We start from the raw sequence: 27,632 nt of genomic DNA, 5'->3' as shown, positions 1-27,632 counted from the left end.
GGATCCAGATTGATTATTTTAATATTCATTTGGATTCTTTAAAAAAAAATAATTGAGCTTCATCACAAACAAAAATATAGATTATATTTATTACTTAGAATATTTCACTTTCATTAAATGACATGGTATTCCCTTTTATACCATTTTGTAGACACACTCATAACGGAGAATATTGCAGGGACCGGAGTTCGATTCGAACCCTGATAGATACTTCCACTTATTCACTTTAAAATGGTGAAATTCTAGCCATTAGACTATTTAACCAAAAAATAAAATAAAAGGGGGATTTAGATTGTTCACAATTTCACATAATATGTGAATGTAGAGTTATAATTTAATGGGTATGAAGAAAATAATTATAAATTTTCCTTATATTCTCAAATCTGTCAAAATATACCATAAAATCTTTACTTTAAAAAATACACAGCATAAACTTTGCTTCCGGCAAAAGCCGTATTTAGGGGTTGGACGAACGAGCAATCATCGCGCAAGATTTATTTTTGCCACCCTAATCTTTTTCCCGCAAGCCCTATAAAATTACCAAAATACCCTTGTTCACTACTTAAGTAGTGAATTTTACGTTTAAAATCTTGAACTATTTAAGTAGCAGACGTTAACGTTATAAAATGAGGAATTTTCTAGTTGGGGAGTGTTTTTTCGTCAAATTTCACATTTTTATAACGTCCTCCCGTTAAATAGCGTACGCTATAAATCTTGATTTTTCATGTAAAGTGTTTTTTTCACAAATTTCTCATTTGAGTAGCAAAAAAGTATAAAAATGAAAATCCGTAGGGGCGCAAGAAATTAGTAGGACGCTGAAAGAAAATATCTCATCTAGCAATATTGGGCCAGGCCAATCATTAAAACGTCCCAAAACATCGAGCCCAAGCCCAGGCCCATTTTATGAATTGAAAAGTCAATACTCAAAAGATCATTTTTTCCGTTATTATATATATCCGTGTAAGATCCTCATCCAGTCTCGTCATTCTCATCGAGTCACACTCATAACAGAGAACCACAAAAATCAACAAATAAAAAAATCATATAAAATAAAAATTAATTAAAAAATATCATTTTCATTTTCACATATATAATAGCAAAAACCAGAGAGTTCAAAAAAAAAAAAAAATTGAAATCGAAACGAAAAAAGCTATGATGAATCCAAAAATTCTCATCGTGTTCTTTCTTCTTCTGAATCTCACATCAATTTCAATCCAAAACCCTAACCCTAAACCTAAAATCCCCAAATCGATTCCAACACCTGCTCACGTTGAGCTCGCCAGTTATGGTTTCCCCGTCGGTCTTCTTCCGGCAACGACCGTCTTAAGCCATTACATCAATCATACTTCCGGTGATTTCGCCGTTAAGCTTGGTGGCGCGTGTAAAATCACGCTTCCACCTGATAACTATGTTGCAACTTACTCTGATACAATTACGGGGAAGATTGTGAAAGGTAAGATTGCTGAGCTTGATGGAATTAGGGTTCGTGCTTTCTTTAAGTGGTGGTCGATTACCGGAATTCGATCTTCCGGTGATGATGTTGTTTTTGAAGTTGGGATGGTTACTGCTAAGTATCCTTCCAAGAATTTTGATGATAGTCCTGCTTGTGAGGGTCAGCACTCTGCTTTTTGATGAAAAGGTTAGTTAGGGTTTCTTTTTTTAGGGTTTTCTGTTGAAAATTCATGCACTTGAATTGAATCTGTTTATGGTAGATTCTACTATAAGAAAGGAATTAATTAGAAAGGTTTGATTTTTATTTGAATTGGAATCTTATCTGTTTGATAATTGATTGGTATCTACTTTCCTTATAAAGATTCATTTTACACTAGTTGTTGTCATTAAAAAAATTAGATGATTTTTTTTTGTCAAAATAAAAATAAAAATTGATGATTTGTGATTGGTTTATGAGAAAATGGAATATATACGCTTAGTTAAAGTAGTTTTAGCTCAAGTGGCAATGTCAAAATTGTTAGGTGGATATTTTCTGTGGTTACCGGGAATCTCTCATTTGTGTGTGAGTTTTTAGGTGATGTTTGTCACTTTGTCTGTCGACAAAAAAAAAAAAGTAGTTTTACACTGCCAACCAATGAGAATCAAGTATTTAATGATGATGATGATGATGATGATGAATTGTCATTGGATGTTTGTGTAAAATAGTTTTATGATGTACTTTTTAAAATTGACATCGTATTAAAAGTAAACTCTTCTTTTGTTGTGGTTTTTGTGTTTCAAATGACTATAAACTTTTTTTTTTGGTACATAGACGAAATGACAAAGCCATCATAAACTCACACACACACAAGTGAGGGAGCCAGGGTTCGAGCCCTGGTCAGGTCATGGCATCCGGCCTAACAATTTCGGCGTAGAATGGCATCCGGCCAGTTGAGTTAGGACTTGTGGACAAATGACTATAAAGCTTTAGATAAGGATAGAATGACAAAAGAGAGATCTACTATTAGATAGTGGTTTTTAATTTTATATTAACTCAACAATGGGGTCCTGATAATTTGGAGATCGACTGAGGTAAATAAGGTTTGACTAATTATTGTTCCAGTCATGGATCAAGCTTGGGTATATTGAAGTTTATTAAGCCCTTGAACCTAATCACATTGTTGATAGTGTTTTCATCTTAATGCCGTGAGCTATTCCACCATGTCTTGTTAGTTGTTACTACATTGCAAAAGGCAAATAATGACACGGGCCCATGAAAATAAAATAGAGACCTAATCTTTTGGCCACCTTTATGTTCTTCACTTTCAGAGACTTTTATATATGCCTGCTTTATGGCTTGTAGATATTGGCTCATTCCAACTACAAGCCAACATGTCTCTTCTATGGAATTTAATTTTTTGGGACATCATCATGGAGCTATAGAGAATATGGGCAACATAATTAGATTTGTATTTAATATGATTGTAAAGATATTAATCATCATTAATGAGTTTACTTGTTATCTAAGCTTTTGACAAATGTTTTTCATTGATAGTTTCCTACCGACAAGTTTTTCACTTTTGTATTAGTTGATACTATTAAACTTTGAAATTTATCTAGCTTTCTTCTGTTATCAATTTGTCATTATAACATTGTTTCCCTCAAAATCTTATTTAGTATCGCTTTTGAAGTTTTTTTTACAGCTGTATCTAATGTACGAGAATGTGGATTTGACTATTTTTTCACATTGTCGATGTTTTTTCATAATCAATCATGCCTGATCTTAGTTGTCCCTTCTTGTTATTTGACTGAAGTGATTCATATAGATTAGTGGAACTTAATGTATATTTATTTCCTTACACTTCGTGATTCATAAGGATTAGTGGAACTTAATGTATATTTATTTCCTTACACTTCGTGATTCATAAGGATGAGTGGAACTTCATGTTTATTTATTTCCTTACACTTATTTGGTACAATTGTTTCTATTCTGACCAAGTGGTTTTTTTAGCCCGATTTAACCGCCGAGTTTTCTATTGGCTCACATATACTAAATCTGTGAATTGCATTGTCCATTTACTATACCATTGTTCTGTTATTACTTGTTATTTAGAAATCAAATTGCTTAGGTTTTGCAACGCTGACTAGCTCATCTGATTAGGTAATTAGGTTCATATTGGTTCTTGGTCACTAGTAATGCAGACTGCATTGGACATTTCATACGTTAAGCCTTTTTTGTTAAGCTCTGAATTGTTCTGTATGTGCACTTGATTGCATAGATCCCCGTAGTTATTTTCGTAATGTCTTGTTATGTGTCTTTGCATTCTTTGTTCGATGTTAACCATGGCTTAGAGAGGTATTCATGATTCATCACATTAGAAAGTGAGCTAATTTAACCCTGTTCAAACGTTTAGTGAGCCAAATAGAATAAGAATATAAGTGTACAACTCAGCTCTATCTTCCATATCACAACTAGTTGTTTGACTTTAATTTTAAATATTTTTAAAAATTATAAAATGGAAAAGTAAATAAAAATAATATATGTTATAGAAGTATGATAAAAGAAGTTTTGAAAAATGAAAAACTGGTTAAGTGAACCAATCTAGCTCGAGTCCATTTTGGCTTGCAGCATAAGTGAGCCGAGTAAAAATAATCCGGAGAGCTTGAGCTAATTATTTTTCCCAACCCAATTCACCGGTGAGTTGGATCGACTCATCTTATTGTTGGCATTCATCACATAAGGAAAAATCAGCTGAACTTCGTTGCAACTTTTATGACGGTGTATTTGTTCAGATGTCACTACAACTTACAAATACATTAAGACTTCATGCTGAAGCAATGCACTGTGATTTGGTGTATATATTTATTTTTTAAAACAATGATTGGGTGTGTGTTATTTTCATATTCTTTTTAGAATAGAAGATTGAGACGTGAAGCTTTCATCCTTATCATAAAATATAAGATATCTTTATCATATTATTATTTTCTAGGTTCCTGCATTATGCATCAAACAGGTTGTTTTCTTGTACAAGAATCTATGCTAGTTGACTTCACTCATGAATCATGATAATATATTCTAAACTAGTGAAGTTCAAAGCATTCTTTCATTTTTAACTACCTTATTTTTTGTGGAGGTTAAAATAGATTAATTTCTTCATATTCTTAACATTTTATCCTCTCTTTTATGCAGGGTATTAGCTACTTATTCCCAGCTTATGTGGGTAAGTAATAATGCCATGAAATCCAGTTCCACTAAGTGAAGATAATCTAGAAGCAGCTAATAATAGGCTAGTGTTTTTTTTATGTAATGGAATCTATGCTACAAAGAATCTACTTTGATGCAACTTGTGTGTGTAATGAGACCACTTTGAACGTATTTTATTTGATATTCTCTGTTGTCATGTATATATTATGAATTATGATGCAATAGTAGTATGATTTGCCTTTTTAAAGTTAGAAAGTCATGCAAATTAAATATTCTTCACTTTTTCCTTGTGCTGATATTGTAATGGCCTAATGATTTGCTTGGTGAAGATGAAAAGTAAAAGAATGAAAGTTTGGGGTGTATTGAGTATTATACTATATGATCCAATACTTTTTATTATTTTTGTAAATTATTATTGTTTTTTTTTTGCTAGTGTCAAGTTTTGAATCAAGTACCTGTAGGTTGTAAAGTGACTCCTCAACCAAGTGACTACATGAGAAACAGGGAAACAGACAATTATTCTTTTTGTTTTAATTCATCTAAACATTATAACTTTCTGTTGTTGGTCTTTGTTTTGTTTTAATCTCTACAAAATTAGCCATTGTTCTCTTCTATGAAAAAAAATAGGTCCTTGTATACACATCAAGAACTAACAATGATTACATACTGTTTGTTAAAAAAAAAAATGATTCCAATTTTATTTTTAAAAAAAAAAATACCATATCAGTATATGATGCTTGAAAAATACCATACAATATTCTTTGCATACACTATACAATATACTGCGGGTGATCTTGATACCCCTGAAAGATATGGGATTGAACAACTTTTTTTGATCGTGAGCTCAGGTTCAAATCTGAGACACTCCACTTATTTACTTTTAAAGTAGATTTTCTAACCTAAGCTACTTGACAAAAAAAATCATTCTCAACTTTCAAACTAATACTACTAATGTTGTTTAAATCATTCTCAGCTTTCAACTGTCATTATAAAATTTTATCATATTCTCAATGACATGCTAACATAACATCGTGAACATCACGTTCTCATCTCCCCTTTCCCTACCACTTTGCGTAATAGTATCTAAAATCATGGGTATTAATTTCATTAAATCAAGCCGTAACTATATCTTTTCTAGAAGCCATGCAATTATAAGCCTTATATTTTAGGTAAGACTTTTTAATGATGGACTCATGAGTTTCAACTAGTCAAGAGCTTCTCAATTACCGATTGAGACCATAGACAAAGGTATCGTTCGACTTGACTTTTTTTCCTCTTATTTAGAGCTCATACAAACAACTTATGCAATTTTTATATATTATTATAAGTTTGTCAAGGTAGTTTATGATAAAATAGCTTATAAAATTACAATTTTCACTAGTGTGAACTTATAAAATAACATTTGGCATTGGAGTTTGTGCAGTCAACTCCTCGAAAATTTAAAAAGTGTTCTTTTCTTTTCAAAACTTTCTGTTTTTGGTTTCCTTAACCAGTGCCCCGGGGGCACCGGTTAGCATGACCCAAACTTAATTTATATTGCATAAGTTATTTGCATAAGCTCAAAAAAAGTTAGGCCAAATGGACTCTAAATATATATTTTCACGCAATATCTTATGACTCAAGAAGGAATGTATGATAGAGTATTCAAACAGCACTCGCTGCAGGGTTGATTCAAGTCTAAGTAGTATAAAAAACGAGATACAGTGGTTTATCCCCATTGATCGAGTTGGATTAAACGTTCTATAAATTTGATTTTGGAGATAAATGGAGAGCATAGATGAAGATGTGTGTAATGATAATTTATCGGTGTTGGTGAATGGTTGTGGAAGTATTTATGGATAATATTTGGACTCTCTTGAAAAACTTCATATCTTCTACCAATTGAGGTAAGAAGGCCTATAAGAGTTTCCTATTCGTTTGACATGTGGTGGTTTGAGCGCTTTGGAGTACTAGGAATGAGATTATTTTTCCCCTCCAAATAAGGAACCGATGTTTGGTGAGGTGATGGGAGGCATGACAATATAACTCATATCCGCGGGTATTCGCTCGCGCAGCCCCAAATTTGACGGGAAAAAATCGAATTGACTGAGTTTCAGTTTTCCCAGATTTTAAAAGACGGGGGTGAGGCGAGTAATATGGCGACATTGATACTCACCCCGAACCTGTCCAACTTATATCTAATTACATTTTACCTCTTTTTTTTTTTTTGAATGGCTAAATTTTATTAAAAACGCAACCAATGAGCGCAAGACGAGCACAATCCGTAAAACAAAGTCATACAAAGACTATTCACAAAGGAAGAATTCCAACAACACCAATAGCAAACCCAAAACCCTTAAAACCATCCATTGAGAACCACTAAAACAACCAACTAGACAAAACAACATCACCAAAAGTCAAAATGAAGCAAAAGCATAAAAAACCATCCCCCTACCCTTAAATTTACTTCAAATGTGATCCATTTTTATCATAAAATTTGCGCATATATTTTGTTACATAAGAACATGCACCAGAGTAATACTATCAATCTCATGCAGAGCATCTATAATGTGAAGGATGTCCATAACATAAACGTGCAAGGTATTATCTCGTTCAACATTGATCGGTTCAACAACTTCTTTTTTTTTAACAATTTATCAACTTCCGAACAATCACTCCCACAAACAATGTTATTTTAGGATTAATGTCGTAGTATCATGAATTCATTCAGATATGATATATCCCATTTATAAGAAATTAGTTATTAATTAGGGTTATTAGGGACAATGAAAAGGGGGCTGTTGTTGATTCTATTTTTTTTAATTTGCGGCAAAACAATTGGGTACATAACAATCAAATTTTTCTTTTCCTTTTCAAGAATAAAGCAGTGGCAAAATTTCCTAATCCCTAATATTAAGTTCTCATCTCTATTTGTAGCATCTTCAAACATCAAAACCATTATTCAATGAGGAACCAAGTACCCACCGTAAATTGCAGTATTGTAGAAGGTTACTCAAACTTCCGTTAATAGGAACTAATGGTGTTAACTTATAAGGGAGATCTGTGTCATTTGTAAAATTAAATAAGAGAGGTGAGTGTTCATTTTAAACTAAAGGGGTCTATGCGTTGTTTAAGAGAACCTCAAGGGAGGTTAGTCTATTTTTCCCTTATATTTATCTATTTTCTTATTTCTCTTATCCAAATTATAGAAATTAAATAGCCAATTTTTTTGCTATTTCTCTATTTCTTATTTATCTCTTTTGTAAATATACCTAAACAAACACAATGTAAATGTACTTATCCTACTAATTTGAGTGAATATAGTACCTTGTATACTTTAATAAAAATAGTACTTCTTATACTAAATTCATGTTCCTCCGACTTTATTTATATATATATATATATATATATATATATATATATAGAGAGAGAGAGAGAGAGAGAGAAAGAGAGAGGTAGTCGGTATCAATAGTCACAATAACATATATATATATCACTTGGTGGACACTGGACACAAAGATTTAGTCATTAGATAGAAGAAAAAGAAATCAAATAATATATGTTTTGAAATAATTAAATAATATATTTTTTTTATTTGAATGTGACCCTAAATATATATATTTTTCATTAATCTGAAGCATGTATAATTAAATATATATAGAGAGAGAGAGAAAGAGAGAGGTAGTCAGTATCAATAATCACAATAGCATATCAAATAAAATACTCAATGACCTTCTCATGATATATATATATATATATATATATATATCACTTGGTGGACACTAGACACAAAGATTTAGTTATTAGATAGAAGAAAAAGAAATCAAATAATATATGTTTTGAAATAATTAAATAATATTTTTTTTTATGTGAATGTGACCCTAAATATATATATTTTTCATTAATCTGAAGCATGTATAATTTTTTTCACAGTAATTAAATTACTGTATTTTTTCCTCATATGATACTTATTTGTCTTTTTTTTTCTCCTCATAAGTAATTAAATTACTTATTTGTCAAAAAAATAAATAAATACTTATTTGACCAGTCAAAAAAAAAAACTTATTTGTCTTATATGAACTATATAAGAATACAAAATACTTGAAAAGTTTTGTGGTTGAGAATTAATGAATCCTCTCAAAAAAATTCTGTGTTTGTGTATTCTCAAATTTCCACCTTAAACATATGTTTTACGGCAAAACAGGTGTTTGATTGAGTCAATCAAATAACTGAAATAAGGTGGAAATCATCAAATATGCACAAATGTGAACATTATCAATTTTTATAAAATATATATATATATATATATATAAAAATGAACGTGAACAAACATCATAAATTCTTGTACTATTTTAAGTTGCATTATTATGAAACACGTGATTGACCAGTTTCTCTCTTTATTTATTTTTTTGATTAATTTGGTTAAGATTATTTTTATGACAAGGTTTCTAGATTACGTTAGTACTATGTGAAGACACTTACCAATAATGTGACGCCACCAATTACTGCTTTTTGTACTTTTGCCTCTGCTTGTATTGCACTTTCAACTGCATGCAAGACACACTCTATCTACCTATGGGCTATAGTACATACCAAATCTATACTAAAGTTTTCATTTTCATATAAATTAAATTAAATGACTCGTAAAAAAAAACATATAATTAAATGACATTTTATTTTATAAAAATTTTAAAATTTAAACTAAAGTTTAAAAGTATAATATTTTGATACATAAAAACCAAAAACTATGAAACACTTAAATCTTATGTTCGAATACATATTTTTTCACCGCCAATGCGTGATTGCATGTCTTTTCAATGTAAAAATCAAAAACTACAATTTGTAGTTTAAATTTCAATGTGAAATTTTGATGTAATTTTAGAACATCCTTCTGCATATCCAAACACTCACTTAATTTATTAACGAAGATTGTTTATACCAGGACCTGACTTAAAAATGAAGATGCAAGTATTCTCACCGCTAATGCATGATTGCATACCAATTTATCGTAAAATCCAATTTTTTGCCGTGATTTCATAACCTCTCACCGTCTATAGAAATGCTCGCTTAGCTTATGAATAAGATTGTTTACCTCATGACCTAGCTTCTGAATGAAGATACTTATTTCTCGGCGCCCCATGTGATTGCACGTCATCTCATAGTAAATACCAAAAACTATTATTTGTAGCTTCACCTTTAACACATTTTTTTTGCCGTGCTTTCTGAATCTCTCACCGCCTATCAAAATGCTCGCTTAACTTATGAAAGAAGATTGTCCACCTCATGAATGAAGATACACATTTTTTCACCCCCATCATATGATTGCATGTCATCTCACCGTAAAAATTAAAAACTATATGTAGCTTAAACTTCAACATAAATTTTTGCCATAATTTCATATATAACCTCCCACAGTGTATCCAAACACTCTTTTAATTAGCTTATGAATGAAGATTGTTCACCTCAGGACATAACTTAGGACATATCTTATGAATGAAGATATACAAATTTTCTCACCAACATCGCATGATTGCATGTCATCTCACCGTAAAAACTAAAAACTACTATATGTAGCTTAAACTTTAACATGAATGCATGCCGTTATTTTAGAACCTCCCACCGCCTATCCAAACACTCACTTAACTTATGAATGAAGATTGTTCACTTCAAGACCTAATTTATATGAAGATACACGTTTCTCACTACTATATCACTTGATTTCATACTATCTCACCGCTATCTATAGCGCGCTTCAACTTCAACATAAATTTTCCCCATAATTTAAGAACCTCTCACCGCATATCTAAACACTCACTTAACTTATGAATGAAGATTGTTCACCTATAAATTTATTTTATGAATGAAGATACACATTTTCCCACCGCCCCTACGTGATTGTATGTCATCTCTCCTTAAAAACCAAAAACTACCACATATAGCTTAAACTTTAACACATTTTTTTGCCGTGATTCTAGAATCTCCTCCCACATATCCAGACACTCTTTAGTCTATAAATGAAGATTGATCACCTCATAACTAACTTATAAATGAAGATACACCTTTTCACACCGCCACCACGTGACTGTATGCCATCTCATCGTAAAAACCAAAAATTACCATCTATATATGGCTTCTACTTTAATACATATTTTTGCCATGATTTCTGGCCCTCCTATCACTTATCCAGACACTCCTTAGTCTATAAATAAAGATTGTTCACTTCAACACCTGCTCTAAAAATATAACAAAACATTTAAATATTTAATTTACCCAGTCAAAAAATAATAGTATAATTCTAGTAAAAAACAGGGGTATTAACGTCCATAAAAGTTACATTGAAAAACTGAAAAGAAGTAACATCAGCCTCATTCAGCTGACTAACCAATACCATGCAGCCAAACAACAGCCGAGGAGAAAGAAAACCGAACCCTCCTCACTTTTCTTCTTAAAACTACCACTCCTTAACCACGCGCTACCTCAAGCGCGTGTAATCTCATTCACCTATATACTCACCCTTTTCTCTATCGAAATCACAAACAACAACATAAACAACATAAACTAAGAACAACAACCACCGAATTTGTGTTGTGTTCGTGTTTGTGTTGTTTAAGATTTCAGATTCATAACCTTAAAAACCCTTTGATTCATTCCTCATTTTCTTTTAGGTAACTCTTTCATTCTTTTCCCTTTTTCTTAATTTTGATGTTTTTAATGTTTTTACTGTTTTTATGTTTTTTTTTTTTTCCTTTTTTTTTAAACCCTTTTTCTTAACAGATTTGTTCTGGTTTTCCCTTTTGTCATCTTCATGTTTCACTTTATGATTTATGTAAAAATATGTACTTTTATTTTTATGTGTTAATTTTTTTATTTATTTTTTTTTATATAAAATATGTTGAAATTGAATTTTTTTTTTGACCCACTTTTGTTAATATGTGCAATGCTTATTGAATGAGTGGTTAAACTGTGAAGTTTGATTCTTTATTATGCTTTTTTCTTTATGTTTGGTTTGTCATTCATATCTATAAATTGTGGTATTGTTTTGATGTTTTTTCCATATGCTTTGGAATGTATTTAAGTAAATAATTATGATAATAATAGGTTTGCTTTATTTTATACTGTTGCAATTGGGTCTATTTCCATGAGACAGTTGTGTTGAAGACCAATTTATACTCCATTTGGTCTTTAATATAAGAAACAAATTATTTTTTAGGATTATCGAAAAACTGATGTATCAGGTCTATATTATATACCAGATACATCTGTTTGCCCGTGAACCTAAAAAGTGAGTTATTTTTTATATTAAGGATAAGAGAGAGTATTTTATTATAATTATCTATTAGTTTAAGAAGAAAGACTCAATTTAGTCGTGATGTATTAATCACTTTCAAGTATATAAAATCTGTCATTTTATTTTAGTATCGAAACTATCTGAAGATCCTTCTTGTTAGGACTAAATTGAGGGTTTGTTAGTCAACAAATTAGTTTTGTAGTTGCTAGTCTGCATTATGATTATGCTGCATGCTTGTGTTGCTTTTTTACTATACTCAATTTATGAGTTACATTATGAGATTAGTGTGTAAGAACCATGATGGTTGATTCCTCCGGCGATTGATGATGTTAGTTTTTGATCTTTTTAGAAATTGGATGCTAAGCCGGATTATGTTGCAGTTTTGGTTAATGCTGTTTTGTCAACTTACTTTAGTGTGATACGATAATTTGTGGTTTTTTTCGTTTGTGTCATGTTAATCTACTGAAAAACATCAACATGATTTAAAATGCCTGCTAAAATTGGATTTTGGAAAAGATGCTTAACATGTGATTTGTCGGCGGATCCTGTTATTTAATGTGTTTTACTTTTCTTTTGCTTTCTTCCTCGATAAAAACTAATTTTATGTATAGTTTCATTCCAATAAATTGATATATAATGGTTCTTTTAGAAGGATTTTTTCCTCTATATCCTTATTTTACTTTATAGCCTCTTGATTTGTTTCCTTTTAGCTTTTAATTGAGTGTTTGATTGATATTTGTTTCTCCTTTGTTATCCTAAATATGAAATTTGTTTGTCTGATATTACGCAACATATTATAATTGAGCTTAAAATGGATTAATATAATGACGTGTCTTGTCTTGTAAGTATATGCTAAGGGACAAATCTGCTTTTTTCTCTACCTTCTTAGAGACAAGGAAAAATCTAGTATTCTTCTATTTTCCCCTTATTGCAGCGTAGCCTTGGAAAGTAATCGTTACTTACTGTGAGCTGCATAGATGTGATATTTAAGTTATTTTTATTCATGTTTGTGTTAAATATGTTTTCAACCCTATTAAATGAGCAAATTTTGGTTTTGGTTATTGATTTTTTTTCCTTTGGTTTTTGGCGTTCCGAAATCTTAAATAACTATTTTTTGTCTCTATCGGCATGTGACACCATTTAACTACTTATGTGTCCAATACTAGACCAATTGGCGAGTCCAGATGGCACCTAAAAATGTCGATTGTGCTTTGTTTGCATATGACTCCCCTAAAATTTTACCCGAGCCCTGAAATGGATTCTATTTATCTGCCCTAACGTGTTTTTTTGTACACAACCTTAAGTGAATGTTAGAGACCAGAAATAGTGATTTGATACTTTAAAGGGATGAAAAACCAAAGAAAACATTTTACAGGAACCAAAACCAAAATTTGCTCATTTTACGGGGTCTAAAACCAAAAGTTGTTAATTTCATGGAGACCAAAGTTATACTAAATATAAATATAGTGTTTTTCTTTTGATATAAGTATTCTGGATCGGAACTTTAGGACCAAGGCCGGTGATATACCATGCTCGAAACCAACGTTTGTATGGCATGATGCCTGTTGAATCATTTGCATTCTTCCGGGGCTGAGACCTCCTTTTAACCTAATTACGGCGCTTCATCCGGGGCGTGTTCTACGCCCTGGCATTAATGCCTTGCTGCTAGGTTTAGTTATCCCCTCCCTTCTAACCTAGTTGGTATTCGGTCTTAACTCGGGTCAATTATTTTTGGGCTTCTCCGAATACATTGCGTACTTGGCCGAATACTTGGATCATGAATTGGCTTTGGGATTTTACTTTATGTGCTAACCCGGAAAATGTCATATGACGGTACAAGAATGTTTTACTTTGTGAACCTTATGTGGCATCTTATTGAGGAAAATAATAAAGATGAATTATGTGGTATAATATTTATTCACATTTTCTGTAATAAATTAGGTGAGACTATTAAGATTTTCCACAAACCAATCTGAGATACTAATCCTAATTTAATAGGATATGTTTTTGGTCTTTTTGTGTTTTTTATATGCAGTTATGAAATGTTAATGCATTAATGTGCATTTCTGTCATTATTATGCATAGAGTATAATTATGCAGCATATTAGACATAATATCTTCCCAACTATGTGTTTTAAAATTTGATGTTATTATTTATTAATACTAAGAGATTGGTGAGATTGTTGAATTTAATCCTTGGTTTAATGGCTCCTTTAGAGATGATTCTGCTGTCTATGTTTGTCTTGTCAGTTACCAACCTAAAATTTATTTTGGCTGTTAAAAAAAATTAATTTTAATATATCTACACTAATTATTCAAATTTTCTTATTTGGTACTCAAATTTGCAAATATTCACAGTTTTCCATAGGATAATCTGTTTTGATTATTTAGGTCATGATCGTAATATTTCATATTAATCTGCACTTGATTTGTATTTACTTGATGACTTCAACCACCACCAAAGTCTTTTCTCAAAAAATGAGTTGATTACATATTCAAATGACACTCGGCTATAATTGTTTTTAAGAATATATTTAAGGTGAGGATGCGATATACTTTTTATGCATAAATAAAATAATATTCTCTTTGACTGCACTTATTAAAGATCAATGAGTGATGAAAGGTACTTTCCATAAAAGTATTTTGAATTATTACGCGTATCAAGATTCACACCGGTTTCAATCGCGATGTGCATAATTAATTAAAAATTAATGCTTTTAACAATTGTCCCTATTCCTGCATAGAGTCTAGTCTATATATAAGGGTTATTCCAAACTATAGCACCTATACATTGACCTTGGGTTCTCATCTAGAAGTCGCGAGATTATTGACTATAGTGTGCGGCTTGCACCTAGTGTCAACACTGTCTAAATATCTCTTTTCTTTTTCTTTTCTACGTTAGGATAGACTTTGTGCTTATGAGGTATTGACCTTCCCATCCTCAACTTTTAATGTAGTATTTCCTGTCTTTAGTCTTTTTGGTTTTTGAATTATTCGAGAACACTTGATGTGTGCATACTCTTTATGCTTCATGTCCGTTGTGTGAATTATTGAGAATATCTAATGTCTATTGTTTGAATGTACTTTGATCATGTTTCGATAGATTTGATTCAGATTACCTCAGCTTTTGTTAATCCTATTTTATTATATTAATCCGATTCTTTGTTCAAGATCCGTGCAATTCAACTTGAGGAACTTGGTTCCGGCTCTTCTTTTTGCTAGTTGTTTTTCTTGAACTGAAGTAATTCAATACGTTTTTGTTGTCTGTTTTTTTTGCTCCCCTTAATAGTCCTTTTGTTTCGTGATTTAGCATTATGATGGCGTCGACTCATATTTCAATATTGATGTTTGAAAATTTTGGAAGAATTTAAGGTTGAAGATTGATATGGATTCAATATTGTTTAGATTGATACAATGAAGAATGTTTCTGGTGACAATGAGTTTGTTCTAATCAGGAGTTAAATTTAAGCTGCCACTTTTGAATCGAACGGTTTAGATTTACAATACATAGTCAAAGAAGCTTTACGTAACATTATCTGCGTGTTGTTTACAAATATTTCTGAATTTTCATGGATTTTGCATATTATCCGTCCTTATCATTTTCTTCTTGTTTCTGTGCAGTTTTTGATGGCAATTCAGATGATGCTTCAAGTAGTGCAGAATTCCTTCATAAGTTTCTAAAATCCGAGGAACTTCTTCGAACCTGCTTTGATAAATAAGGACAAAAAGAACGTTTCTTCAAAAAAGCAGGATGACTGTAAAGAAACAGGACTCGAAAAAAGTTTCTGGCATCAGCAACCAATGTTCAAGGAAGCAACATCGCAAGGGAGAAAACCCTATTCGATTTGTACCAGCTGCTGACCCTCCTCTTGATAATGGACATACAAACTCGTGGATCTGCAAAAACTCCGCTTGCAGGGCAGTTTTATCCAAAGAGGACACATTCTGTAGACGGTGCTCATGCTGTATTTGTCATCTTTTCGATGACAACAAGGATCCTAGTCTTTGGTTGGTATGCAGTGAATCTTCTCAAGGGGACTCATGCGGGTTATCTTGCCATATCGAGTGTGCTCTTCAACATGAGAAAGTTGGAGTTGTTGATCATGGACAACTTATGCAACTGGATGGTGGTTATTGTTGTGCCTCCTGCGGTAAAGTGACCGGCATACTTGGGTGAGTAATTTTCTTCACCTTCTGTGTTATTGATGTTGTATTACCTCACTCTTTATTCCAATTGTTGTCTTATATTGGTATAGTGAGGATTTTGATGAATTATTTGTGTTTTAACCAAGTTTATTATATCTTATGATACATGCGAGTCATATCTTGATTCAATACAAAATTGAATCCAGTCGATACGAATCCCTAGTGTGTATTTATTTCGGATATGAATCTCATATTGAATCCTGATTCACTATGGTGACTGTTGATTCATTCTAACAACTCACTACACTAACTTGTGTAGTCAGCCACTTTTTTTTGTCAACTTTGTATAGTCAACTGTCTTTTTTTTGGGTAGTTAGACGAAATGGTAATAACTATTGGAAACACACACACACAATTTCGGAATTTGCGGAGCTTCTTTAGGGCCCAAGTTGGCCACGACCCACCCCAAAAAAAAATATTTAGAATTCACACACACTGCACAAACCCTAACTCTCTCAACTCCTCTCCCCCCACCCCCACTCTCTCCCCTGCCTCCGACGTCTACCTGCTACCACCATACTCCCCTCTGGTTCTCTCGACTTTGGTTCTCTCTCTCTCTCTCTCTCTCTCTCTGATTTTATTATTCTTACTTTGTTAGGTTATATTATTTTCTTATTTATTTCTCTTGATTTCTAAATAAGAGATCTGCAGAAACGTGGAATTTTCTAAATAAGATTTCTCTTGTTATCTTTAATCTCAACAATTGATCATGGAATAAATAAAAGTTCTGCAGATCTGTGTTGAGGTTGACAAAATTTGCTACAATTAAAGGGTATTACTATTTTCTAAACTTTGACGGCGAATGAAGAGAACTGTGGTTCATTAACTTCATTTACTTGTAGCAAAATGGGTTTTGTTTTCATGTGTTGTTGATCCCTTTGAGATCTTTGAAACTTGGATTATTTGTTATATTAGTAGTAATAGAAAAATCATAATCCCTTTGAGTCGAAATAGATTTTTTATGGAGGGAGTTTAATAGTAAACTAGTAATTGATTGTGGTGGGTGAGACTTGAGAGGTTGAACTTAATTTGTGGGGAAATTAAAGAGTTGATTTGACATGGCTGCAACGCTATCGCATTCTTGCATTCTTTTGTTTTTAATTGTTGTTCACTTTGGTGATTATATACGCATTACACACACTTAATTATGTTATTTTAAGTCACTCAGAGTGTAGAACATTACTTTAGGGTATTTTTAAGTTATGTAGTTTAATTTTTTGATGAACAATTTTGTGCTTATTACAACTTAATTTTTTGTATACCATATGATTGACATATTTGATTTATAAAAATTGCTATTACAGTTTTTGCTATCTTTTATCCCTCTTTTCCAAGAGAAATGAAATCCACTGTGGCTTGTCAGAGTTCCTTCGATTTGTTTTTGAAATAGAATATTATGCTTTAGAATCTATGTAAACCGTCTGTACTCTCGGTGTTGTCAACTAAATTTTTAGCTGTATGCTGATGAGACATTGGTGATTCATGTTTAATAATGACAGATGCTGGAAGAAGCAGCTTAATATAGCAAAAGATGCTCGGCGTGTGGATGTACTATGTTACAGGATATATTTGAGTTACAGGCTTCTGAATGGTACTTTAAGATTTAAAGAATTGCATGACATGGTACAAGAGGCAAAGGCTAAACTCGAAAGGAAGTCGGTCCAGTTGACGGTGTTTCTTCCAAGATGGTACGAGGCATTGTCAGTAGACTCCCTATTGCTAGTGATGTGCAGAAACTATGTTCTCTTGCTATCGAGAAGGCTGATGAGTTGTTGGCCACTGATGACAATCCTGAATCCAAAGGTTAGAACTAGTTCTCTCCTTTTCTGATATACAAACTATATTCCTAGTTATATGCTCTGGACACATCTATACACAAGATTGACGCATTAAGTACATTATCTACTTTTCTTAATATATGAGCAAATAACAAAAAGGGCTTATAAAAAGTGACGGAGGTATTATAATTTGTTTTTGCTAGCCATGAAATTTGTTTTATCTTGTATTTAATATGATGAGCTCCTTTTGACTCACAGAGGGCTCACTTCCTGCGGCATGTAAGTTTGTGTTTGAAGAGGTAACAGATTCCTCGGTCAAAATCATTCTACTTGAAATGCCAAATGTAGCTTCTGAGGACATTAAGGGATACAAGCTCTGGTATTACAAGACTAGGGGGGAGTCATACACAGAAGAACCTGTTTGTGAGTTTCCAAAAGATCAGAGGAGGATTTTGATATCCAATCTTCAGGCTTGCACAGAATATACTTTTCGGATTGTATCTCATACAGATAATGGTGACCTCGGTCATTCTGAGGCTAAGTGTTTCACCAAAAGCGTTGAGATATTTGTAAAGAAACCGACTTCATCAATTGACATGAATACTAAAATGGAGGATACTCAAAGTGGAGGAGGCAATGAATCGGGCTCCAAACTGGAGATTGATCCCACAATGACATACTCCGGATTCAAGGTTCGAGACCTTGGAAAGATTTTGCACCTAGCTTGGGCTCAAGAACAAGGTTGCTTTGAGGGGTTCTGCCGTGCCGATATTAAAAATTGCTGTGATCAAAGTGAAAAGATAAAAAACCCTATCAACCTGGAAGAGCAGTCGGCGCGGCCTTCGGTTTCTCGAGACCTTGATCTGAATGTTGTTTCTATGCCTGACTTGAACGAAGAACTCACTCCTCCTTTCGAGTCTTCTCGTGATGAAGACAATGGTTGCACTTTGCGGCAGGCTGTTGAGGCAGATGATGATGCAGCCTCTCTTGATTTAGAGAAAAACCTAGCAAGGCCACACGGTAGTGGTGGTTCCGAAACCTGGAACCACAGACCAACTGGAGAAGTTCCGGCTGTTGACTCGCGTGTAGTCGTAGAAGCAAGTAGGAAAAGGGTAGCAAGCACAAATGAAGAAACACATGACTGTGACAGCACTTTAATCAACGGTTCTCCTTTACATGTATCTGATGGTTCGTTCTCCTTAGACGAGAACTTTGAGTATTGTGTTAAAGTAATTCGTTGGCTAGAATGTCAGGGTCATATCAACAAAGAGTTTAGGCTTAAATTGCTTACATGGTTTAGTTTGAGGTCGACCGAACAAGAACGTAGGGTGGTTAATACTTTCATTCAGACATTGATTGATGATCCGAGTAGTTTGGCAGGCCAACTAGTTGACTCATTTTCTGATATTGTATCCAACAAGAGGCCAAGAAATGGATTCAGTAACAAGGCTGTGGCATTAAATTAAGAAGGGCGTGTTTGGAATCATAATCATGTTGCAGAAGATATTTTTTGCCTTTCATTGTACAGGCATTTTTTATTACTCATTGTGATTCATTATTATTAGGACAAGTTAATTGTCCTGCTAAAATTGGATTTGCATTGATATGGCTGCAGAGACAGTGAATCATTTTTCCTTTGAAGGGGAGGGAGGATCTTTGGACTTGAAGATTTAGAAGGCATTTTTCTATTTACCAAATTATTGCAATTTATTTTTTCAATTATGATATTAAATCATGGAAGATATTAATTTACTAGTGTTGAACTTTTTATTGTTTTCTTTCATTTGACAAGGAAGATAATATTTTCGCTTATTGTATTCATTTCGTCGTGTTATTCTCTGTTATCTTGTCTTGTTGTCACTTCACTATTGAGCTAGCAGTTGAAGTAGTTGTGCTTTACCATTCTAACAGTGAGATTATGAAGATAACCTCTTCATGTTCAATTCAAAGACGAGAGGATCCAAATCTCCGATATGGAGGATCAGTTGAAGTTGGAAGGAAGCTTGCTATGCAAGTTACTCTAATAGTTTAAATATTCTATCGTATTAAAATTTCACATAACTTTGTTATAAAACCTGGATCGGTCATCGAACTGGCAAGGTCATGGGTTCAATGGTTCATTGGTCGAACCACGAGGTAATTGGTTGAACCGCACGACTAAATCAGATAAAGCTGGATATGAACTTTGTAGGAACTGCATCGAACCTTGTAGGAAGGAAGCTTGGTATGGACTTTTAATTTGATGGTTGCTATGTTGAATTAAAGATCTACAAAGTGTTACATCTACTTCAACCTTGTAGATTTCATGTGAATAATAAATAGCTCACAATATAGTTTTATCGGTGAGATCTCATCCATTGGTTTATTGGCGCATGAATGATTTGAGACACTGATGCATGGACAAAGAAATTGAGATAAAACCTATGCGTAAAACTACGGTAACGACCCAAAGTGAGATAAAAGATATGCCTTCTGGAGTTTAACGACGCGCGTTCAACCCTACACCAATGTGGAAGCAAACATACACTTAATATGTGTGCAATCTCGACCCTTTCATTCCGCCTGAGTATGAATGAGCATAAACTTTTACATCTTACATTATAAAAAGTTTGCAAGTTTACATTCAAAGACAAATTATTTTGTACTCTCATGGAATACTTATAGAAGTATACTTGAGGAGTGAATCACCAACGTAGTCTCTAAAATTGTAAGTGGTTGTAAATTTGATCTCTAAAATTAAATAAATTACAAAATGATCCATAAACTTGAATACTTTCAATTTTATTAGTCCCTACAATACGATTTTAAAACTGAACTCACCGTTTTGAAATGATTAGTATGATCAAAGATTCCCAAACTCAAAAAATATTTTAAAATGAAAATAATTTTAATATCTAAATTGAAGGTATTATATAATTTGAAGAACTAACTTGTTCAAAAAAATAATTTGAAGAACTAAATCATTAAGTTACTTGTGTTTCAAATTATACCCTCTAACTAACACAATTTACATCATTTTCAAATTTATTTTTATTCTAATGAGAATATACCAATAGGTAGTAATAAATTATTAAAATCACGGCATTTTTTCTTTTGTTGTCATTTATTTTTATTTTTTTATGAAGTAGTCTAGTGGTTAGAAATTTCACCTTTAAGATGGATAAGTGAGGTGACCAGGGTTCAAACCCCGGCCACCTGCACATATAATGTAATGTCTCTGCCAACTGAGCTAAGCTCGCGGAAACAAAATAATAAACTTATGGGACCAATTCCATATTATGACCTTACAGTAAATACTTTCTGCTCATTTTTTTTTTTAATTTGTATGAAATGGTTAAATGCAACAAATATTATGAAACTCTATATAATATCTAATTAATGTTGCTTAAAAATATATTAAAAAAAATTTATATTATTATATTGAGATTAACACATGATTAAACTTTCTACTCACACCTATTATTGTGGCTTGAATTTTAATCGAAAATTCCGGTATATTGTAATACTATACTCTACCGTTAATTCTCAAAGAGGTTGGTTAATATATACTCCGTGGTCTTAAATATAAACAGTAGTCAAAATATATTTAGCTCAAATTTAAAATAAATATGTTTTGACTTTTGATTATATTTAAGATCGAAGAAAATATATATTTTGACTTTGCACCATGATGATTGAGGATCTCCTCTAATCTAAATTTTTTATTAAAAAAAGAAATCCAAAATGAATTTAATAGATATTTTAAAATTATCTTATAAGATAAAAAAAAAAAGAGCATATATATATATATAGTATAATGGCAACAGAAACATGAGGCTCAGAAACTGTCACTCATTTTTTCTCTCTCAAAAATCAGGATGCAAGCTGTTCATGCTTCATCTTCACCACACTTTTCTATCCATTCCTCAAAACCACCAAACTCAACAACAACAACATGCAGTAATTCTTTACCTCACACATCATTATTATATATGAAATGAATGCTTCATCTTTTGTTGCTGTTGATTTTTGTGTTTGTTTTTTTCAGGTTTGTTTACTTCTTCTGTCAATGTAAAATCTTCTCAAAGGGACCAAAGTTCATTATGGACTTCTTATAACAAAAGGGTCATCTTAAAAAGCACTTTTTCTGCTAAAGCTACTTCTGTTGAAGGTAGTTTTGCTTAATTCTACTTAAGGGCTTCAATTGAATGCAAAAGTTATATTTTTTAGTTTAAAAGTTGTGTAGATAAGGATAATTGGGTAGTGAAAATATGATTGTTATCGGCTTTATTAAAGTTAGTGTCTATTTGGATTGGTTTATTTGAAGTTATTTACTTGTATAAGGTTATAAGTACTTCGTGAGACTGTTTGAGACAGCTTATGGAAACAACGTATGACATGGTCATGAGCGGTTATCAGCTTATTTCCGTAAGCTCTTTAGAATAGTTTACGAAAAATGCTTATAGTTTAGAGGTTCCATAAGGTCTGTTTGAATCGCTTTATTTGAGTTTATCTACTGACACAAACACTTGTGAGACTGTTTGGGAGAGCTTAACGAAAGAACTTATCATAGTCTATTAATATCTTGTTATAGAAATAACATATATATAACCACTTATATGATAAGCGTTTATGTTATAAGCGCTTAATTAAGTTATTTATCCAGACAAAGCCTAAATATATGTATGCTTTTTAGAAATGGTTAATAAAGATGACTATGTCTATATGGATGTTAATTCAATGCTTAAATTAAACAACCTTAAGTTGATGAGAGAGCTTTGTTCAATAGTTATCACATCACATGTTAGCATGATTGATAAATGAGCACAATTCTATAATTCTAGATACTCTTATGATCTTTTTGGCAATAAATTTAAGCATTTTATTTTTCTGGTGGTTCCGCTTAAAACTAGTGGTTGAAGAAATTTAGCTGCACAAGATAGAATAATTCATTCATTTACTTTAGTGGAATTAAAATGGTATGTACTCCCTCCGGTTCAAATATAAGCAAAAAACCACTTTCCAGATTCATTGAATAATTAAAGAATAATTAATGAATTTGGTCTATAATATAGGCCAGATTCATTAATTATTCAGATAAACAAGAACTTGTTTTTTATTGGATAACTATAGTTTCTTCGTATGTTGGTTGTATGGATTTTCATATTCAACATCATTTCAGTTTCATTAAATGCTTTCTAATATATGCAGTTGGAAATTCCTCGGTATCAACTGGAACAGCTGAAGATGATGTGTTGAAAGCCTTGTCTCAGATCATTGATCCAGATTTCGGAACAGATATTGTTACTTGTGGATTTGTGAAAGATTTGCAGATTGATGAAGCTCTAGGAGAGGTTTTAAAATCACATACCTCAAACTTTTGGCAACACATGTGAAGTGAATGATAATTTTCTTAACAAAAGTATTTTGTTTGAATCTCAGGTGTCGTTTCGGTTAGAGCTCACTACACCAGCATGTCCGATCAAGGACGTGGTAAATGACACAATTGCCATTGTTTGAGCCATATCTGACGTAGGTTGGAGTGGTAGACTTTTGTTCTGTAAACTCATTACATATAATAGGGATAATAAAAATGAAAAATTGCATATATTTTCCATGATAAAGAAATGAATATTTTTGTACTCGATTGTGCTGTGCTTTCCGTCTCTACATATGATATTTGAGTTTATATCTTTTCGAGACTATAAATGATTATATATGCATATGACAGTTTGAGCAGAAGGCAAATGAAGTGGTGGCAGCGCTCCCTTGGGTCAAGAATGTAAATGTTACGATGTCTGCGCAGCCGGCAAAACCTTTATATGCAGAGCAACTTCCCGCAGGTCTGCGGACAATTTCAAATATTATCGCTGTATCCAGTTGCAAGGTGAATCTCCTCATCATATGTTGATCATTTGCGATAACTTTAGTTGTTTTCTTGTCAATGACTCATGAGTCATGAATGCATTTTGATGTCAAAAATTCAAAATTTGCAGGGGGGTGTAGGAAAATCAACTGTAGCAGTAAACCTTGCTTATACTTTGGCTGATATGGGTGCTAGAGTTGGTATATTTGATGCCGATGTTTATGGTCCAAGCTTACCAACCATGGTCTCTCCCGAAAGTCGACTATTAGAAATGGTATTATATGATAAACCATAAACCATTTGTTTTTTAATATGTAATTTAGTGAAGTAGAACAAACATAATTGTTTGAAGTATTGCCGCAGAATCCAGAAAAGAAGACCATAATTCCAACTGAATACATGGGAGTCAAGTTGGTTTCTTTTGGATTTGCTGGACAAGGACGTGCGATAATGCGTGGCCCTATGGTTTCTGGAGTCATTAACCAACTTCTCACTACTACTGAATGGTACACATTTCTGAAAAACATAAAAAATAGAGATTAAGGGACATACACTGTCAGTGTAGATTAGTTTTACACTGGCATCTAATGAATTAACTATGTTTATATAGTAATCTTTCCTTTAGTCCTGTCGAAATGTTAGATTGAAGAACAAATAGGTAATGCTTGATATGTATTCTTGATTTGGTCTACACAACGTAGGGGCGAGTTGGATTACCTTGTTATCGACATGCCTCCTGGAACTGGAGATATTCAACTCACTTTATGCCAGGTTCTAACTTGCCATTCCTTTAGCTTGTTTCACATAACATTCTAACATATGAAACAGTGACGCAACACTGACACATCGACACTAGTTATAATTTGAGAAAATAGAATAAATGAATGTAACCACGTGACTATGAAAATGGAATAATATGAATAGTTCCTTTAATGGTTTGGCGTTGTCTTTAAGTTTCTAATTCTCATTCATTTTGACTTTGAATGCATATCTTTATAGATAGTCCCATTAACTGCTGCTGTAATCGTTACTACTCCTCAAAAGCTATCGTTCATCGATGTTGCAAAAGGAGTTCGGATGTTTTCAAAGCTTAAGGTGATTCTTCTACAATTTTGTCTTTCTAATCTCATGCTTCTAACCAACACATACTTGATACTATTCACATTTGATACTGATATTATTTTTCTGTGAATGTAAAAGGTGCCTTGTGTAGCTGTTGTGGAGAACATGTGTCATTTTGATGCTGATGGAAAAAGATACTACCCATTTGGTAGAGGTTCTGGTTCTCAGGCATGGATAATGTTTCTGAATTTCAACTTTTTTTTTTTTGCTTAATCATATTTTAGGAAATAATATCGACATATTTACGATGCTTTATAGTATTGTCTATTGCATATGTTTGAGTGTTTGATCATATTTGCAGGTTGTTGAGCAGTTTGGAATACCGCATCTATTTGATCTCCCTATTAGACCGACCGTATGTCTCATGTTACTCCATCTTATCTTTTATACTTCAAACCTTTCCTCTCTTCTCTAAACGTACTTTGCTTCTTGCTATATTGCTAAATGCAAACTAAGATTTGAGAACAAGCATTGTTTATTTGAATAATTGTAACAGCTATCTGCATCCGGAGATAGTGGGATGCCTGAAGTGGTGGCTGATCCTCAAGGTGAAGTTTCCAAGATATTCCAAAATCTAGGAGTATGTGTCGTGCAGCAGTGTGCCAAAATACGCCAACAAGGTATTCTATTCCTTCATGAATACAAAAAAATAAAAATAAATTCCTTTCATTTTCTCCTAGCATTCATGATTTTCTATGATTGAATTTTTTGTTATTTTGGATTCAGTTTCAACAGCTGTATCCTATGATAAATCAGTCAAGGCAATTAAAGTAAGGGTACCGGATTCAGATGAAGAATTCTTTCTGCATCCTGCAACAGTGAGACGGAATGATCGATCTGCTCAGAGTGTGGTATGTGGATATTTAAGAAAAACAATTCAGTTTAAGTTTTTTATGAAAAGTAAATAAAATGAAAAAATAGATTTGATGTTTGTTGCATGGCATGACCGAAACAGGATGAATGGACGGGGGAGCAGAAATTGCAGTATTCCGATGTTCCTGAAGATATTGAACCTGAAGAAATCCGACCAATGGGAAATTATGCAGTTTCAATAAATTGGCCTGATGGGTTTAGTCAGGTAATATACACATCAGATTTAACAATTTCATTAAAAAAGAAAGCTCTAAGTTGTACCTCTGGTCTCATATATTAAGCAAATATTCATTTTTCAGATTCATTGAATAACTGATGTATCTAGTTCATATTATGGACCAGATACATCAGTTATTCAATACACCTGAAAAATGAATCTTTGCTTATATATGAGATCGGAGGGAGTATATTATTACCATTAGCATATCAATTGTTTTTTGCTAGAAATGTGGTTTGAAGTTTGGACTAGGCTTTATGTAAAGAGGCCTTCAAACCTAAAATCTGTGTTTTTGACCAAACTTCAGAACATCATACCGTGTTCGGCACCGTCTGGTGTATACCCCATTTAAAAAAGGGATGCAATTTTCCCACCCTCACATTTCTAAAAAATCTCACATGGTTGCAGAAATGTACTTTCTGACGACATAATTTGAAGTTTACTTCAAAACAGTAAATAAATTATACTTTTTTCGGATGTGTACATTCGAAGTCATGTGAAGCTGTGAGTGTGCGGGGTGGGGAAAGTTTGTCCCCTTCAAAAAAGGTACTCCCTCTGGTCTCATATATATAAGCAAAGATTCAATTTTCAAGTTCATTGAATAACTGATGTATCTGGTCCACATTATGAACCAAATACATCAATTATTCAATGAACCTGAAAAAGAAATCTTTGATTATATAAGATACCGGAAGGAGTACATCACACCGGGTCGACCCAAGGATGAATATGAAACCTAAAGTAAACTTTGAGAGAGGCCTTTTCGGTTTAGATTGTGAGCTTTAGGTTCAAGTTTTTTGTCAGCATGTGGGGTCATTTTAGTTGTCTTACCCTTGGATCGGCCTTGTATTGCAAATCCCTACTTCCTAACCGTTGATTTATTATTTTATAAAAAGAAATGAATGATAGAGATTTACCATACTAACTTAACTTGTAATCATTCATAATTTTTTACTATAATGTGTTAATTGTTTAGTGTTAAGCAACTATGGCCTATACTTAATATTGACTTTTTAACATATGATGCAGATTGCTCCTTATGAACAGTTGCAGACAATGGAAAGGCTAGTTGCTGTTTAATGAACCAATCATCATATTTTGGGCTTTGGCTGCTGTAAACATAGGATGTTGAAGTCATGCATGTATATGTATGATAGCAGCTTCAAATAGTTTTTCAAATCTCCTTCAACCATATATATTGGTAGAGTTTAAGAGGGCATTGTATGTTATAGGTTGGCCTTGAGATTCTCTGAGAAACTCTAGTTTTTTTTTTCCTTCTTCCATTGAGTAAAACATTCATTTCTTAACTGTGAATCCTCATATATTAATTTTACAGAAATATGAATCATAAGTTTCCATCCACACACTAGCTCTCTACCATAAAACCTTCCCTCTTTGGTGCATAAATATCGACCATATTTATGCATAAACTTTGGAAAGCTTTCAAAAACACAGGTCGATATTTATGCACCCCTCAAGTTGGTGCATAAATATCGACAATGTCCAACTTGTTTATAAGATGCCCAAAACTTGTTCATGATAATATTTTTAGTTATAAGATGTCTGTTGCCTGTTGATTTGAAGGGCACAAATTGAAAACAAAAAATTCCAGAGTATTTTTTTTGTGTGTATAAAGTGACGATCAATTTCAATATGCTTATGTTCTATTATGTTGAACTGGATTGTGA

The 27,632-nt window shown here is 32.7% G+C and overlaps 3 protein-coding genes across 5 annotated transcripts; all 3 read left to right on the top strand.

Moving 5' to 3' along the window:
* The first annotated feature begins 1,074 nt into the window (after window positions 1-1,074).
* Window positions 1,075-5,008, top strand: LOC123885349. 2 transcript variants are annotated; one of them, XR_006801138.1, is made up of 3 exons: window positions 1,095-1,639; window positions 4,622-4,804; window positions 4,862-5,008. XR_006801138.1 is itself a non-coding variant. In XM_045934627.1 (2 exons), the coding sequence occupies exon 1, from the start codon at window positions 1,153-1,155 to the stop codon at window positions 1,630-1,632; it is 480 nt and encodes a 159-aa protein (XP_045790583.1). In that variant the 5' UTR covers window positions 1,075-1,152; the 3' UTR covers window positions 1,633-1,639; window positions 4,622-5,008. The 2 variants fall into 2 exon arrangements, 1 of the variants encoding a protein (XP_045790583.1); XM_045934627.1 differs by having other exon boundaries at window positions 1,075-1,639; window positions 4,622-5,008.
* Window positions 5,009-10,985: 5,977 nt separating this feature from the next.
* Window positions 10,986-19,708, top strand: LOC123885718 (VIN3-like protein 1). The gene is given in 5 exon segments (XM_045935032.1): window positions 10,986-11,280; window positions 15,525-16,076; window positions 17,609-17,757; window positions 17,760-17,912; window positions 18,146-19,708. Coding segments are annotated over 4 exon segments (1,932 nt in total). The 5' UTR covers window positions 10,986-11,280; window positions 15,525-15,654; the 3' UTR covers window positions 19,354-19,708.
* Window positions 19,709-21,671: 1,963 nt separating this feature from the next.
* On the top strand, window positions 21,672-27,306 carry LOC123885716 (fe-S cluster assembly factor HCF101, chloroplastic). 2 transcript variants are annotated; one of them, XM_045935031.1, is made up of 16 exons: window positions 21,692-21,826; window positions 21,915-22,037; window positions 23,078-23,220; window positions 23,309-23,359; window positions 23,598-23,753; window positions 23,863-24,006; window positions 24,096-24,238; window positions 24,434-24,503; window positions 24,732-24,827; window positions 24,933-25,022; window positions 25,156-25,209; window positions 25,351-25,474; window positions 25,581-25,705; window positions 25,810-25,932; window positions 26,974-27,036; window positions 27,135-27,306. In XM_045935031.1, exons 1-15 carry the CDS (start codon window positions 21,745-21,747, stop codon window positions 27,022-27,024), a joined length of 1,575 nt encoding a protein of 524 aa, XP_045790987.1. In that variant the 5' UTR covers window positions 21,692-21,744; the 3' UTR covers window positions 27,025-27,036; window positions 27,135-27,306. The 2 variants fall into 2 exon arrangements, with proteins under 2 accessions (XP_045790986.1, XP_045790987.1); XM_045935030.1 differs by having other exon boundaries at window positions 21,672-21,826; window positions 26,974-27,306.
* The last annotated feature ends 326 nt before the right edge of the window (window positions 27,307-27,632 follow it).

Source organism: Trifolium pratense, linkage group LG5, assembly GCF_020283565.1.
Source record: "Trifolium pratense cultivar HEN17-A07 linkage group LG5, ARS_RC_1.1, whole genome shotgun sequence".
NCBI classification, from domain to species: Eukaryota; Viridiplantae; Streptophyta; class Magnoliopsida; order Fabales; family Fabaceae; genus Trifolium; species Trifolium pratense.
The sequence above is the reverse complement of the archived record's forward strand: the minus strand, read 5'-3'. Positions and strand labels throughout refer to the sequence as shown.